The sequence below is a fragment of the Rhinoderma darwinii genome, chromosome 1 (genome assembly GCF_050947455.1).
Source record: "Rhinoderma darwinii isolate aRhiDar2 chromosome 1, aRhiDar2.hap1, whole genome shotgun sequence".
NCBI lineage: Eukaryota > Metazoa > Chordata > Amphibia > Anura > Rhinodermatidae > Rhinoderma > Rhinoderma darwinii.
In genome coordinates this window covers 478,125,418-478,139,916 of record NC_134687.1, presented here as the reverse complement: position 1 = coordinate 478,139,916, position 14,499 = coordinate 478,125,418, and the positions used below count along the sequence as shown (strand labels likewise).

The 14,499-nt window shown below is 41.0% G+C and overlaps 1 protein-coding gene across 3 annotated transcripts in view; it reads right to left on the bottom strand.

Annotated features, from left to right (window-relative positions):
- Window positions 1-14,499, bottom strand: part of RSRC2 (arginine and serine rich coiled-coil 2) — a 54,818-nt gene that overhangs the window by 11,226 nt on the left and 29,093 nt on the right. For all 3 annotated transcript variants that reach the window (XM_075834128.1, XM_075834113.1, XM_075834120.1), the window contains 2 exons: window positions 6,948-7,177; window positions 6,271-6,360 (listed from right to left, as the gene is read on the bottom strand). In XM_075834128.1, coding sequence (XP_075690243.1) covers window positions 6,271-6,360; window positions 6,948-7,177 — 320 coding nt within the window. The remainder of the gene's footprint in view (window positions 1-6,270; window positions 6,361-6,947; window positions 7,178-14,499) is intronic.

Sequence of the window (14,499 nt, the reverse complement as noted above, 5' to 3'; positions counted from 1 at the left end):
TTGTTAAAATAAGCACGTGGAGTAAACGTGCAAATTTCCGTTAAGTTTAAACCTAGCGCTATTATAGTAATGTAGTATTGTTATAGTAATTCATGTAGTATGGTTATAGTAATGTAGTATTGTTATAGTAATGTAGTATAGTTATAGTAATTCAAATAACGATTAACAATTTTGTATTGTATCAAATATGAAAGTAACATTAACTTCCCCTTTTTTTCTATGTGCGGCCTATTTACCCGGTCGAGTTTGAGACCCCTGCTGTAGGGCATTGAGCTGCTAATAGTGAAGAAGTCAAAGATTAGGCAATACTGGAGCGCAGAAATTTTCTATAATACCCCAAAAACCTGGCCTGTCCATAAAGGATTGGTTCAAAGCGTACCTATTTTTGGACGTTTTTCAGGCCCTAGACGGGCGAAAAACAGCCGAAAAATAGGAAGCAGAATGCCTCCAGACATCTGCCCATTGATTGCAATGGGAAAACGGCATTCTATTCCGATGGTCCTTTTTTTTACTCAGCCGTTTTGAAAAACGGCCGCGAAAAAAAAGTGCATGTCAATTCTTGAGCCGTTTTTCATTGACTATTGAAAACCAGCTCCAAAAATGGCCGAAAAAACGCAGCAAAAATCACGAGTGGCTTAAAAAAAAAACTTCTGAAACTCAGTTGTTTTCCCTTGAAAACAGCTCTGTATTTTCAGACGTTTTTGAGTTAGTGTGCGCACATACCCTTACTGTACTCTGGAGAACACGCTTGACAATTTATGGGGTGTGTCTCTCCACTGGCACAAGCTGGGCACTACATATTGGGCACTGAAATGGCATATCTGTGAAAAACTGGCAATTTTCAATCTGCAACACCCAGTGCGCTATTTTCTGCAAAACGCTTGCGGTGTCAAAATGCTCACAATACCTCTAGATTATTCCTTGAGGGATGTGGTTTCCAAAATGGAGTAATTTTTCACCGGCTTTCCACTGTACTGTTAACCTTAGCTCAATGCAACATGGTGTCCGAAAACTAATCTTGCAAAATCTCCACTCCAAAAACCAAACTGCGTTCCTTGCCTTTAGAGCCTTGCTATGTGTCCAAATAGCAGTTTACAAACACAAGGTTTTGCCTTAGGCTACATTCACACGACAGTGAAAAACGTCCGTACGACGGCCGTTTTCAAAACAATAGAGTTGTATGGGTGTATTCACACGTTTTTGTTTTTTTTAACGGCCCGTGAAAGCTAGCCGTTAAAAAATAGAACCTGTAATTTTGCCTAGAAGACATTTGACCCTCATTTTCCGGTCTATCCCCCCCTTATTTATTTTTTTCCTTTTTCGATATATGGCAATATTTGGAATATATTTATCTGTTACGATTCGATTTACGGGGTATGCCCCAGACTGTTATTTTCACTGTTTGATGTACAATTTTTCTTGAAAACCTTCAATAAAAATTAAATGAAAAATTAGAACACGTCCTATTTTTGGCCGTTTTGACGGCCCCACGCCTCCCATAAAAGTCAATGAATCAGTTTTTACCGGCCGTTTTTTATGAATAAATCATTGTAACGGCCGGTAAAAACTGATCCTGGCTGAGGATTTCCCACACATCACGCTACTTTAGGAGCTGAGCCCGGGGAAGCCCTTGATATTACTATCCACATATGGACAGTGATGTCGGGCTTTCAACTGTGGAGTCTCCGGCCAGAGCATCGCGAGATCTCTCGCTGGGGACTCATGTCTCCCTCGGGCCCCCCCATAGATAGCGGCACCCCCCCACCAGATAGCGCCGCTGTAGCACTGTGAAGGAGCGGAATACCTGGCCAACTCTCTGGCCAGGGGATTCCACTACTGGAGAAGCCCCTGGCGTCACTGTCCATATATGGACAGAGACATCAGGGGCTCCCTCTAGAAGTGAAATCCCCGGCCAGAGGGATTCCGCTCCTACAGGGAGCTACAACGCCGCTATTCTACAGTGGGGTTGGAGCCATCTACAAAGGGAGGTGTGGCAGCTAACAGGGGTGTGACGCTATCAACAGGGGTGTGGCGCTATCTACAGTGGGCACTGTGGGACTATGTACAGGGTCATTGCAGCACTATCTACATGGGCACTGTTGTGTTTTCAGGGGGTTTGGACAATAAAACCAACAAATGAAATGCATTTTTTTTTTTTTTTTTTAACGGCCATGAAAAACGGATGGCAAATGGTCATTAAAAACGGACAGGAAATGGATAAAAATTGACACACTGATGCAAAATGGCCATGAAAAAACGACAGTTAATCAGTTTTCAACGGCCATCTTTTTTTCACTGCCGTGTAAATAAAGCCTTAGTCAGAAGAAATTGTGTAACATTGTTAGAAAAAAAAAATTAATCTTCACGGCCCAATTCTAATAAAATCTATAAAAACACCTGTGGGGTCAAAATGCTCAATACAGCCCGAATTTAATTCCTCGTGGTGTGTTTCCAAAATAGGGTGTTTCCTTTGATGTGGCATCACAAGACCACTTCAAACCTGACCTGGTGCCTAAAATATATTCTAATAAAAAGGCGGCCCCAAAATCCACTAAGTGCACCTTTGCGTCTGAGGCATGAGTTTGTCCATTAGCACACTAGGGCCACATGTGGGATATTTCAAAGACCTGCAGAATCTGTGCAATAAATATTGAATTGTGTTTCTCTGGTAAAAGCGGTGTTACAAAAAAAATAAAAAATAGATTAAATATGAATTTCTACAAATAAAATGTATAAATGTCACCTCTACTCTGCGTTAATTCTTGTGAAACGTCTAAGGGGTTAAAAAAAACTTTCTAAATGCCGTTTTGGATTCTTTGAGGGGTGCAATTTTTAAAATGGGGTGATTTATGGGGGTTTGCATTGTATAGGCCCCTCAAAGCCACTTCACAACTGAACTGGCCCCTGTAAAAATAGCCTTTTGAAATTTTCTTGAAAATGTGAAATTTCTGCTACAGTTCTAAGCCTTGTAATATCCTAAAAAAATTAAATTATGTTCAAAAACGATGCCAATCTAAAGTAGACATGTGGGAAATGTTAATTAGCAACTATTGTGTGGTAGAAGTATGTGTTTTACAAGCAGATACATGTAAATTAATAAAAAAATTAACATTGTGTTTTTCACAATTAAATACTGAATGTATCGACCAAATTTTACTAGTAACAAAGTCCAATGTGTCACGAGAAAATCTCAGAATCGCTTGGATAGGTAAAAGCATTCCGAAGTTATTACCACATCAGATATGAAAAATAAGGCTCTTTCAGGAACGTCAAAAGTAGCCGCAGCGGGAAGGGGGTTAAAAAGAACAACTCTTCTGACATGTCTGTGTTCGTAAATTCTTGTGTTCCTGATCGTCGCTGCAGAATTCACTTTGTCCCTTAAAAAAAGACTTAGGCCTGATTCACAGGAACGGGTCAGCTGCGCATCCGCAAAAAAAAGCAGTTTTTCACGCGTTGCAGTTCGGTGTGCCATCAGTTTAGGTCAGTGATGGTGCACATTTTACTACTCAGCCTTTCTTAAGCATCTGTTAGAAATTTCTAATTTTCTCAACAAATAAAGGAAAAAAAGAAACCCAACATTTGTAAAGCAAATTCTCCTGAGTGTGTCAATACCCCGGAAAAACAAACCAAAAGTAGATGATCCAGCGGAGTCCGATTTAAAATAGAACGTTGTTCCAATTTTATTTGGATGATTAAAACAGGGTAATTCCCGAATGCAAGGGTACACACATGAATAAGGTGCCTACGTGTTTCAGACGTACACCACGTCCTTCCTCATGGGTTGTTTTTCATACTTTTGGTTGTTTTTCCGGTCTACTATACCCTGTGCTGTCATGGCAGATCCAGGCGCGGTGAAAATCTGCAACAAATCTACAACGAGCTGGAGGATCCCTCCCACAAATTGTCTGTATGTCAATACCCCATTTGTGATCATAATCTGCTGATTGAGCATACTGTAGGGCTCAGAAGGGAAGGAGCGCCATTCGGCTTTTGGAGTGCAGATTTTGCTGGATTGGATTCTGGTCGCATTTGCAAAACCGTTGTGGGACCAAAACGATGGAAACACCCCATACGTGACCACATTTTGGAAACTACACCCATTATGGTATTCACCTAGGGGTGTAGTGAGCATGCTAACCCCACATGTGTTTTACAGAAATTAGTGTACACTATGTTGAAGAGTGAAAACGGCAATTTTTCCCATAGCTATGCAAATATGTGGTGCCCAGCTTGTGCCGCCATGAAAAAACAGCTCTCTAATTATTATTGACAATAGACAGGGCTGAGGAGTGAAAGAGTACCAAGCGAAGTTGAGGCCTAATTTGGCGACTTACAAAAGTATTAGTTCACAATTGCAGAAGCTCTGATGTAAAATAAAAGAAACCCGAGAAGTGACCCCATTTTAGAAACACGCCTCAAGGCATTTATTAAGGGGAGCATTTCCCCCCACAGGTCTTTTCCATAAATGATTGCATTGCAGATGATGCAAAGTAAAAACTGCATTTTTTTCCCCAGATATGCCATTTCAGTGGCAAATATGTCGTGTCCAGCTTGTGCCATTGGAGACACCCCAAAAATTGTTAAAAGGGTTCTACCTGGTTTGGCGATGCCATATATGTGGAAGAAAAACCGCTGTTTGAGCACGCTGTAGGGTTCAGAAGGGAGGGAGCGCCATTTTGCTTCGTAGTAGTTTTGTAGTAATTTGAGTTTATAAGTGGGGGTATATGTAAGCTGGGCTACATGAGGGGCATAGTCAAGTGGTATTATAATGGGGTAAAAAACAAACAATTAAATAAATCCATGGATGTGTTACACGCTGTGAAGCAATCCTTTCTGCACAAGCCTGTGTCGAACTGATAAATTATGTCCTTTATCCTCCTTTTGGTCCACGGTCCACACTCCGCACCTTTGCAGTTTGGGGAATTTTGCTGGGAAAGTGTTGTTCTGGTATAATACGCGCACCCTCGCTTCCAGATATGTTGGAGTCCATCCCTTCCTGGTTCTAATTTTAGGGCCTTGATAAATCCCGCTTGAAACAGAAGAAATGTTCCCCTCGGGCCTGCACAATAAGGGCTGTTTTTTTTGCGGAACGAGCTGTAGTTTTTATTGATACCATTTTGGGGTACATGCAACTTTTTAGCCTTTGTTTTGGGAGGCAGGGTAACTTTATTCTGCGGGTCAGTAAGATTCCGGCGATACCAAATTTATTGCACTTTATGTTTTACAATTTTTTGCACAATAAAATTACTTTTGTAAAAAGAATGTGTTTTTTCTGTCGCCATGTTGTAAGAGCCATAACTTTTGAACTTTTGAATGACGAGCAATGGTTTTTATAAGTATCATTTTTGGATACACACCACTTTTTATTAACATTTTTGGAAGGCAAAGTGACCAAAAAACAGACATTCTGGCAATGGTTTTTAGTTTGTTTTTTTTTACACGTTCACTGCGTGGGATAAAAAAAAAAAAACACAATATTTTTATAGTTCAGGCTGTTAGAGGCGCGGCAATACCAAATACGTATATGGTTTATTTTTATTTTTTCAATAATAGATAAATGACTTGATAAGGGAAAAAAAGATTTTGTTTTTAGTATTTTTTTACGACTTTGTTTTAGTCCCACTAGGGGGCTCGAAGGTCCAGCTGTTTGATTGCTGTTCTAATACATTGCACTAACTATATAGTGCAATGAATTAGAACGGTCAGTCGTACACTGACAGCAAGTCGTTTAGGCTCTTCCTCCGCGTGGGGCCTAATTGGCTTACGCAATGGCAGACCAGGCGGCCATTGTTACGCTTTCTGCTGCCATAGTAGCAGCCGGAGGCCCTGTGATCGCATGGCAGGGCTGCCGATTTGCTACAAACCACTAAAAAGCAGCGATCGCTGCATCTAAGGGGTTAATGGCAGGGAACGGAGCTGCTATAACATACGAGCGGGGCATAGGCGGCTTCCATAGCCGGCAAACCAGCGATCACAATGCTGGTGGCTAAAAACCGCTCAGATGCTGCGATCTCTATTGAGATTAACATACAGCTGACACCCAGCGGTGACGGTGGGGGTTCCAATCTTGAGCCCGCACTATCAACGTGACGTAACTGTACTGCGCTTTGCGGGAACTCCTGCCCAACAGCGTCGAGTAAATATATGGAGGATGTCGGGAAGGGGTTAACATCAGCCATAACTCCAGTGGATGCATTCTTTAAAACTAGTCTTAAATATTTGTGTAAGGCAAACATACTACATAAAAATAAACAAAAAAACACAACCAACCTTTATTCCCATTAATTTCCTAAATTTTACATTTTGGTCCTTGTTTCCAAAATTGAGTTTCTCCCATATTTCAGCAGATTGTGATTTATCCTGAAATTTAAAAATGCTGTTAATTTTCATAGCAAAATACAATGTTATAGCATAAAACCCATTATCCTGAAAGGTAAACTCCATTCTCTCTGAAATTTCCTTCAATAGCATTTAATTATCATTTTTTTTTTTTCATACAGACAATTCGTATTCTATCAGGTTCTCATTAGCAATAGGAAACAAAGTTCCCCTTTTGTAAAAAAAAGCAGCTAATTACAGGTTATAGCGGAGGATCAACGTTAATAAATAGGAAAAACAGGGAAACTGTCAGCAATTTTAAAAGCCTCAAAACGGCTTACAGCGCTATAAGGATTGAATTTACTCACTTTTTTCACATATAACAACGACTACATGATATGGTGGCATTGCGCATTGCTATTAAATGCTGTACTCTGAATAGAGCGGCGTTCTGATATAGACATCAAACTCATCACCACGGTTGTTTTGGGAGGAGTGACTGACAGGCTCTGGACCCCCGTTTTAGTGTTTGTAGGGGTCCCAGTGACCATGCATGTTCACCTAACCTTTGGATAGGTGACAAAAGGTAATTTGTGCGGGAACTAAATATTAACAAACACTTTTCTTACCCCTTCTTTCTTGCCCTGCCAAAGCATCTTCCGCTTCTTTTCTTGTTCTGCAAATCTCATTGGATTTACTGCTGCTGGATTATAATAACTAGGAACAGAAATTCCAGTTTCTGCTAGTGCCTTGGCTTGTAATGCAGCCATTTGAGCCGCCATGGCTATCTGAGGAGTCACCTGAGTGCCAGAGGCCAATAATGCTGCTACATTAAGCACAGACCCACCACCTGCAGCAACTGAGGAAAGAAAAAAAAAAAAATAGTGTTCAAATGAAAAGCATTTTTCCTTGTGTTTGAATATCCCAATAAAAATACAATGCTATGAAATAAGTCAATGCTACCTAAAACATATTAAATAGGTCATTTCCAACCTTTAAAGAGGATCTGTCACTAGTTTATTAATGCCTAATCTCCTAACTAATCTAATAGGAGCGGTCATGCTGATAACAGTGAAAATTGTGTTCGCAAATGATTATTTCAAAAGATATGACCTTTTTTCTTAGGATGCTAATGAGCCTATAATACTTGCCAAATGGGCGGTAACTTCATTTTCTCTGTGGACTGTGTTATATATTGTTTGTATGATGCTATCCAATCAGCATCCTACAGCTTCTCCCCTCTTCCCTGCCCAGCGTGATCTCCGCTTTAATAGCGAGATCACGCCCGTGTTGTCAATTCCAGCCGCAGGTCCTTCAACACAAGAGACTCAGTGCTCCTCCAGGAAGACTGTCCTGCATCACCTGCAGCCGCACCTGGACGTATCCTTGCAACGGCCTTCGTCCTGGAGGAGCGCTGAGTCGCTGTGTTGAAGGACCTGCGGCAGGAATTGACAACACGGCGTGATCTCGCTATTAAAGCGGAGATCATGCTGGGAAGGGAAGAGGGGAGAAGCTGTATGATGCGGATTGGACAGCATCATACAAACAAAATATAACACCGCCCACAGAGAAAATAAAGATTTACCGCCCATTTGGCAAGTATAGACACATTAGCATCTTTAGAAAAAAGTATATATAACCAATTGTACACATCAAGGGCTGAAAAGATTGTCTCTATATGTGGTGATATAGTGTGTTAAGACGTATAATAATGCATATTTAGACAAAGTTATTGGATATCTATATCACTCAGACATCCACAAAGTAGAACCAAGCATGACTCGGTGCATTGACCGAAAACGAATAGAGAAACCTACAAACAGAGAGGATCAATACTAGCACAAACGTAATGAGTATAAAAAGTGTATATTTTATTATAGATAGATAGATACAAAGCATTTAAAAAAAGATGAGACACGCAATGAAAAAGAAGGCGTCAACCTGTGCAGGAAAGGATATAATGTAATCAAGGCATGAACATACATACAAGTACAAAGGCACATATATAACAAGTGTCTAGGAAAACCGCTGGCTGTGTCTGATACACTTTTTATACTCATTACGTTTGTGCTAGTATTAATCAGCTCTCTTTGTAGGTTTCTCTATTATTTCAAAAGTTATGACCTTTTTTCTTAACACTTGGGAACACAATTGTCACTGTTATCAGCATGACAGCGCCTACTAGATTAGTTAGGAGACAGGGCATTAATAAACTAGTGACAGATATGCTTTAACGGCTCATTTACTTTGCCACATGACAGGTCTATGCTGCATCCAGAGTAAAGCCTCCTGCTCATGTAGCAGATTTGTTGAGTATTTTCAATCCAGATTTGTGGGGGAAAAATTTGCTGCGGAACACTATTGCAGGCGGGTGGATGAGATATCCACACAGAAATCAGGGCATGTTGTGGACTTGCAATTTTAGCGCATGCTCATTCTGCTCTGGATTCAACGCGAATTTATCCCTTTTTAACGTAGGAGTGAAATCCGGAGAAAAATTCTGTTGCAGAAACAGAGGAAAATCCGATACATGTATGGGTAACCTTAGGTTAGGTTCCCACAGTGCAGATTTGCTACAGACTTTGCATTTACAAACCAAAACCAGAATTGGATCCAAAAGAGCAGACCTATAAGGGCTTCCTTTATATATTTCGTATGTTTAGGTTCTGTTGATGGTTTGCGCCTAAAATAAATACATGCAAAATCTGCACTGTGGGAACAATCCCTTGAGGAAAATATTTCCCAAATGCAGGAGTTCCCTACTTGCCCCTGAGCAGAAAACATAGTTGGAGTCAGAGAAAGTGAATCTAAGTTATAATATGATGCATTGCATTACGGGAAGTACATTACAATTTAACCCCTTCCCGACATTTGCCGTACATGTACGTCATGGAAAGTACTGACTTCCCGCATCTTGCCGTACATGTACGCCAAATGTTTGGGACCGGCTCAGAAGCTGAGCCGGTGCCATCATCACCGGATCTCAGCTGTATCTTACAGCTGACATCCGGCTGTAACGGCGGGGACCGAAATTAGCTTCGATCCCCGCCATTAACCCCTTAAGTGCAGCGCTCAAACGCGATCGCTGCACTTAAGGTGTTTGCAGCTCATCGGAACCCCAGTAATGAAATTCCCGGGGTTCCGGTGGCTGCAATGGCAACCGGAGGCCTAATACTGGCCTCCCGGTCTGCCTAGCACCGAAGCCGGTCAAGATCCGCCCGGCGGCGGAGCCTGATCGGCTTCCGTAGCTGCCGGCAAGATGGCGCCGGGTCAGGAGCTGATCCGGCGTCATCAGCGGTGGAAGTCAGCTGTACTGTACAGCTGACATCCACCTGTAACGGCAGGAACCGGAGCTAGCTCCGATCCCTGCCATTAACCCCTTCGATGCAGCAATCGAAAGCGATTGCTGCATCGTAGCGGTTACTAGCAGATCGCCAGCCCTGACAGGCAATCGGGACTGGCGACTGCTGTTATGGCAACAGGAGACACAATGGTCTCCTGCTCTGCCATTACGGAAGCCGATTTAGGCCCCGCCGGGAGGCGAAGCCTAATCGGCTTGCTGTCAGTGAATGACTGACAGATCTAATACATTGCACTACATAGGTAGTGCAATGTATTAGAAAAAAAAATAATCTGACCGTTGGAACTTCAAGTCCCCTAGTGGGACTTGAGAAAAAGTGTAAAAAAAGTATAAAAAAGTGTAAAAAAAAGTGCACAAAATAAAAGTTTGAAAACAGTAAAAGTTTCAAATAATCAAATAAAACACAATCCCCCTTTTACTCTTATCAAGTCCTTTATTATTGAAAAATAATAATAAACCATATGTATTTGGTATCGCCACGACCGTAACGACCGGAGGTATCAAAATATTATATTATTTATTGCACGCGGTGAACAGCGTAAAAAAAACCGTAAAAAACGTTACCAGAGTTTGTTTTTTGGTCACTTTGCCCTACAAATATTAGAATAAAAAGTGATCAAAAAGTCGCACGTATCCAAAAATGGTACCTATAAAAACTATAGCTCGTCCCGCAAAAAACAAGCCCTCATACACCTCCGTCGACAAAATAATTAAAACGTTATGGTTCTCACAACTTGGCGACAGAAAAAATACATTCTTTTTACAAAAGTAATTTTATTGTGCAAAAAGTTGTAAAACATGAAAAAGTTCTATAAATTAGGTATCGCCGGAATCGTACGGACCCGCAGAATAAAGTGAACATGTAATTTATAACGCATGGTGAACGCTGTATAAAAAAAAAAACGAAAAAAGCTGTGCCAGAATTGCGTTTTTTTGTTTACCTGGCATCCCAAAAAATAGGATAAAAGGTGATCAAAAAGTCGCATGTACCCCAAAATGGTACCAATAATAACTACAGCTCGTCCCGCAACAATCCAGCCCTCACACCGCTACGTCTATGAAAAATAAAATTAGTTATGGCTCCAATAAGTCAGGAAATAAAAAAATATGCAGTTGTGCCCGAGGGGAACATTTCTTCTGTTTGAAGAGGCGATTTATCAAGGACCTAAAATTAGGGAACCAGGAAAGGGAGGGCCCAAACATATCCGCTGGAAGCGACGGTGCCCGTATTATACCAGGACAACACTTTCCCAGCAAAATTCCCCAAACTACAAAGGCGCGGAGTGTGGACCAAAAGGGGGATAAGAAATGACACCATTTATCAGTGCGACACCGGCCTGTGCGGAAAGGATTGCTTCACAGCGTAACACACATCTATGGATTATTTTATTGTTTTTTTTTACCCCGTTATTATACCACCTGACTATGCCCCTGATATACTCCGCCCAGCTTACATATGCCCTACATTATAAACGGAAACACCAGTAAGACTCCAAACAAAACTACTACCAAGCAAAATCCACGCTCCAAAAGCCAAATGGCATTTCCTCCCATCTGAACCCTACAGCGTGCCCGAACAGCAGTTTCCTTCCACATATATGGCATCGTCATACCCGGGAGAGCTCTTTTAGCAATTTTTGGGGTGTGTGTCTCCAGTGGCATAAGCTGGGCACGACATATTTGCCACTGAATGGCATATCTAGGGAAAAATATAAATTTTTAATTTGCACCATCCACAGCGCATTCATTTATGGAAAAGATCTGTGGGGTGAAAATGCTCACTACACCCCTTAATAAATGCCTTGAGGGGTGCAGTTTCCATAGTGGGGGTCACTTCCCAGGGGTTTATTTTTATTATTTCACATCTGAGCCTCTGCAGTTGTGAACCAATACTTTGTAAATCGCCAAATTAGGCCTCAATTTTACATGGTACGCTTTCACTCCTGAGCCTGGTCGACTGTCCAGGCAAGAGATTAGGGCCACATGTAGGGTGTTTCTAAAACCAGGAAACCGAGCATAATAATTAGAGAGCTGTCTCGTTATGGTGGCACAAGCCGGGCACCACATATTGTCCACATATCTGTGGAAAAAATCCCATTTTCACTCTGCAACATCGAGTTCACACTAATTTCTACAAAACACCTGCAGGGTTAACATGCTCACTACACCCGTAGGTAAATGCATTGAGGGGTGTAGTTTCCAAAATGGGGTCACTTCTGGGGGGTTTCCACTGTTTTGGGCCCACAGGCGCCCAGAAACCAATCCAGAAACATCTGCACTCCAAATGGCGGTCCTTCCCTTCTGAGCCCTGACGTGTGCCCAAACAGCAGTTTATGACCACATATGGGGTATTGCCGTACTCGGTAGAAATTGCTTTACAAATGTTGGGTTCTTTTTTTCCTTTATTTGTTGCGAAAATGAAAAAAATTGCGCTAAAGCTACGTCTTATTGAAGAAAAAGGATTGTTTTTATTTTCACTGCCCAATTCTAATAAATTCTATGAAACCCCTGTGGGGTCAAAATGCTCACTACGCCCCTAGATGAATTCCTCAAGAGGTGTAGTTTCCTAAATGGTGTCACTTTTTGGGAATTTTCATTGTTTTGTCCCCTCAGGGGCTTTGCAAATGTGACATGGCCGCCGCAAACCATTCCTGCTCAATGTGATCTCCAAAAGCCAAATAGCGCTCTTTCCCTTCTAAGCCAAGCCGTGTCTCCAAACAGCCGTTTATTACCACATGTGGGGCATTGTTTTACTCGGGAGAAATTGCTTTACAAATTTTGTGGTGCTTTTTCTCCTTCAGTCCTTGTGGAAATGAGAAAAAATTAGCTAAACCTACATTTTCTTTGAAAAAATTTAGATTGTCATTTTCAGGGCCTATTTCCAATAATTTATGCAAAAAACCTGTGGGGTCAAAGAGCTCACTATACCCCTAGATAATTTCCTCAATGGGTGTAGTCTCCAAAATGGGGTCACTTGTGGGGGGTTTCCACTGTTTTGTCTCCTCAGGGACTTCGTAAATGTGACCTGGCCTCCGCAAACCATTCCTGCTAAACTTGAGCTCCAAAAGCCAAATAGCGCTCTTTCCCTTCTCAGCCCTGCCGTGTCTCCAAACAACCGTTTATTACCACATGTGGGGCATTATTTTACTCGGGAGAGATTGGTTTACAAATTTTACGGTGCTTTTTCTCCTTCAGTCCTTGTGGAAATGAGAAAAAATTAGCTAAACCTACATTTTCTTTGAAGAAATGTTGATTTTAATTTTCACGGCCTACTTCTAATAATTTCTGTAAAAAAGCTGTGCGGTCAAAATGCTCACTGTACCCCTAGATAATTTCCTTGAGGTGTGTAGTTTCCCAGATGGGGTCACTTTTGGGGGATTTTGACTGTTTTGGCACCGCAAGAGCCCTTCAAACCTGACATGGTGCCTAAAATTTATTCTAACAAAAATAAGGCCCCAAAATCCACCAGGTGCTCCTTTGCTTCTGAGGCCGGTGCTTCAGTCCAGTAGCACGCTACGGCCACATGTGGGATATTTCCTAAAACTGCAGAAACTGGACAACAAATATTGAGTTGCATTTCTCTGGTAAAACCTTCTGTGTTATAAAAAAAAATTGTACTAAAAATTTATTTCTGCAAAAAAATATGAAATTTGTAAAATTCACCTCTACATTGCTTTAATTCCTGTGACATGTGTAAAGGGTTAAGACATTTTCTAAATGCTGTTTTGAATACTTTGAGGGGTGAAGTTTTTAAAATGGGGTGACTTTTTGGCGGTTTCTAATATATAAGGCCCTCAAAGCCACTTCACAACTGAACTGGCCCCTGTAAAAATGGCCTTTTGAAATTTTCTTGAAAATGTGAGAAATTGCTGCTAAAGTTCTAAGCCTTGTGAGGTCATAGAAAAATAAAAGGATGTTCAAAAAACGATGCCAATCTAAAGTAGACATATGGGGGATGTTAATTAGCAACAATTTTGGGTGGTATAACTGCCTGTCTTACAAGCAGATACATTTAAATTGAGAAAAATGCTAATTTTTGCAATTTTTCGCTAAATTTTGGTGTTTTTCACAATTAAATACTGAACATATCGAGCAAATTTTGCCAGTATCATAAAGTCCAATGTGTCACGAGAAAACAATCTCAGAATCGCTTGGATAGGTGAAAGCATTCCAGAGTTATTACCACATAAAGTGACACGTCAGATTTGAAAAATGAGGCTCGGTCAGGAAGGTCAAAAGTGGCTAAAGAGGGAAGGGGTTAAAGCCAAGTGTTTACAAATTTACACAAAAATGTAAAAAGGGACCATCAGCACTCCTGACACGTCTGTTTTAGTAAATACTTGTATTCCACATGAAATAACGCTGGGTCATCTTTTCTTAGAAAACTGCACTGTGCCATTCCGGTTATTCCTTCTATAAATTTATGAATAAATTGACAGCTGGGCGTTCCCATTCCCCTTGTCAAAAGGGGATTGTCCCTATAATAATAATAATAATAATAATAATCTTTATTTATATAGCGCCAACATATTACGCAGCACTTTACAATTTAGAGGGAACATGAAACAAACAATATCAGACATTACATAGTGACAAAGTTCATTTACAATTCAAACCTGGGGAGTGAGGACCCTGCTCGCAAGAGCTTACAATCTATGAGGACATACAGTCAGAGCACTGATTAGATATTGTCAGACTGTAGGGACACAACACCGACTATTAACAACCAGTTGTCAATTTGTTCATGAATTTCTTGGAGGAATAATATTGGAACAGGACAGTGCAGAGTTCTAAGAATATATGTTCCAGGATAGCTATAA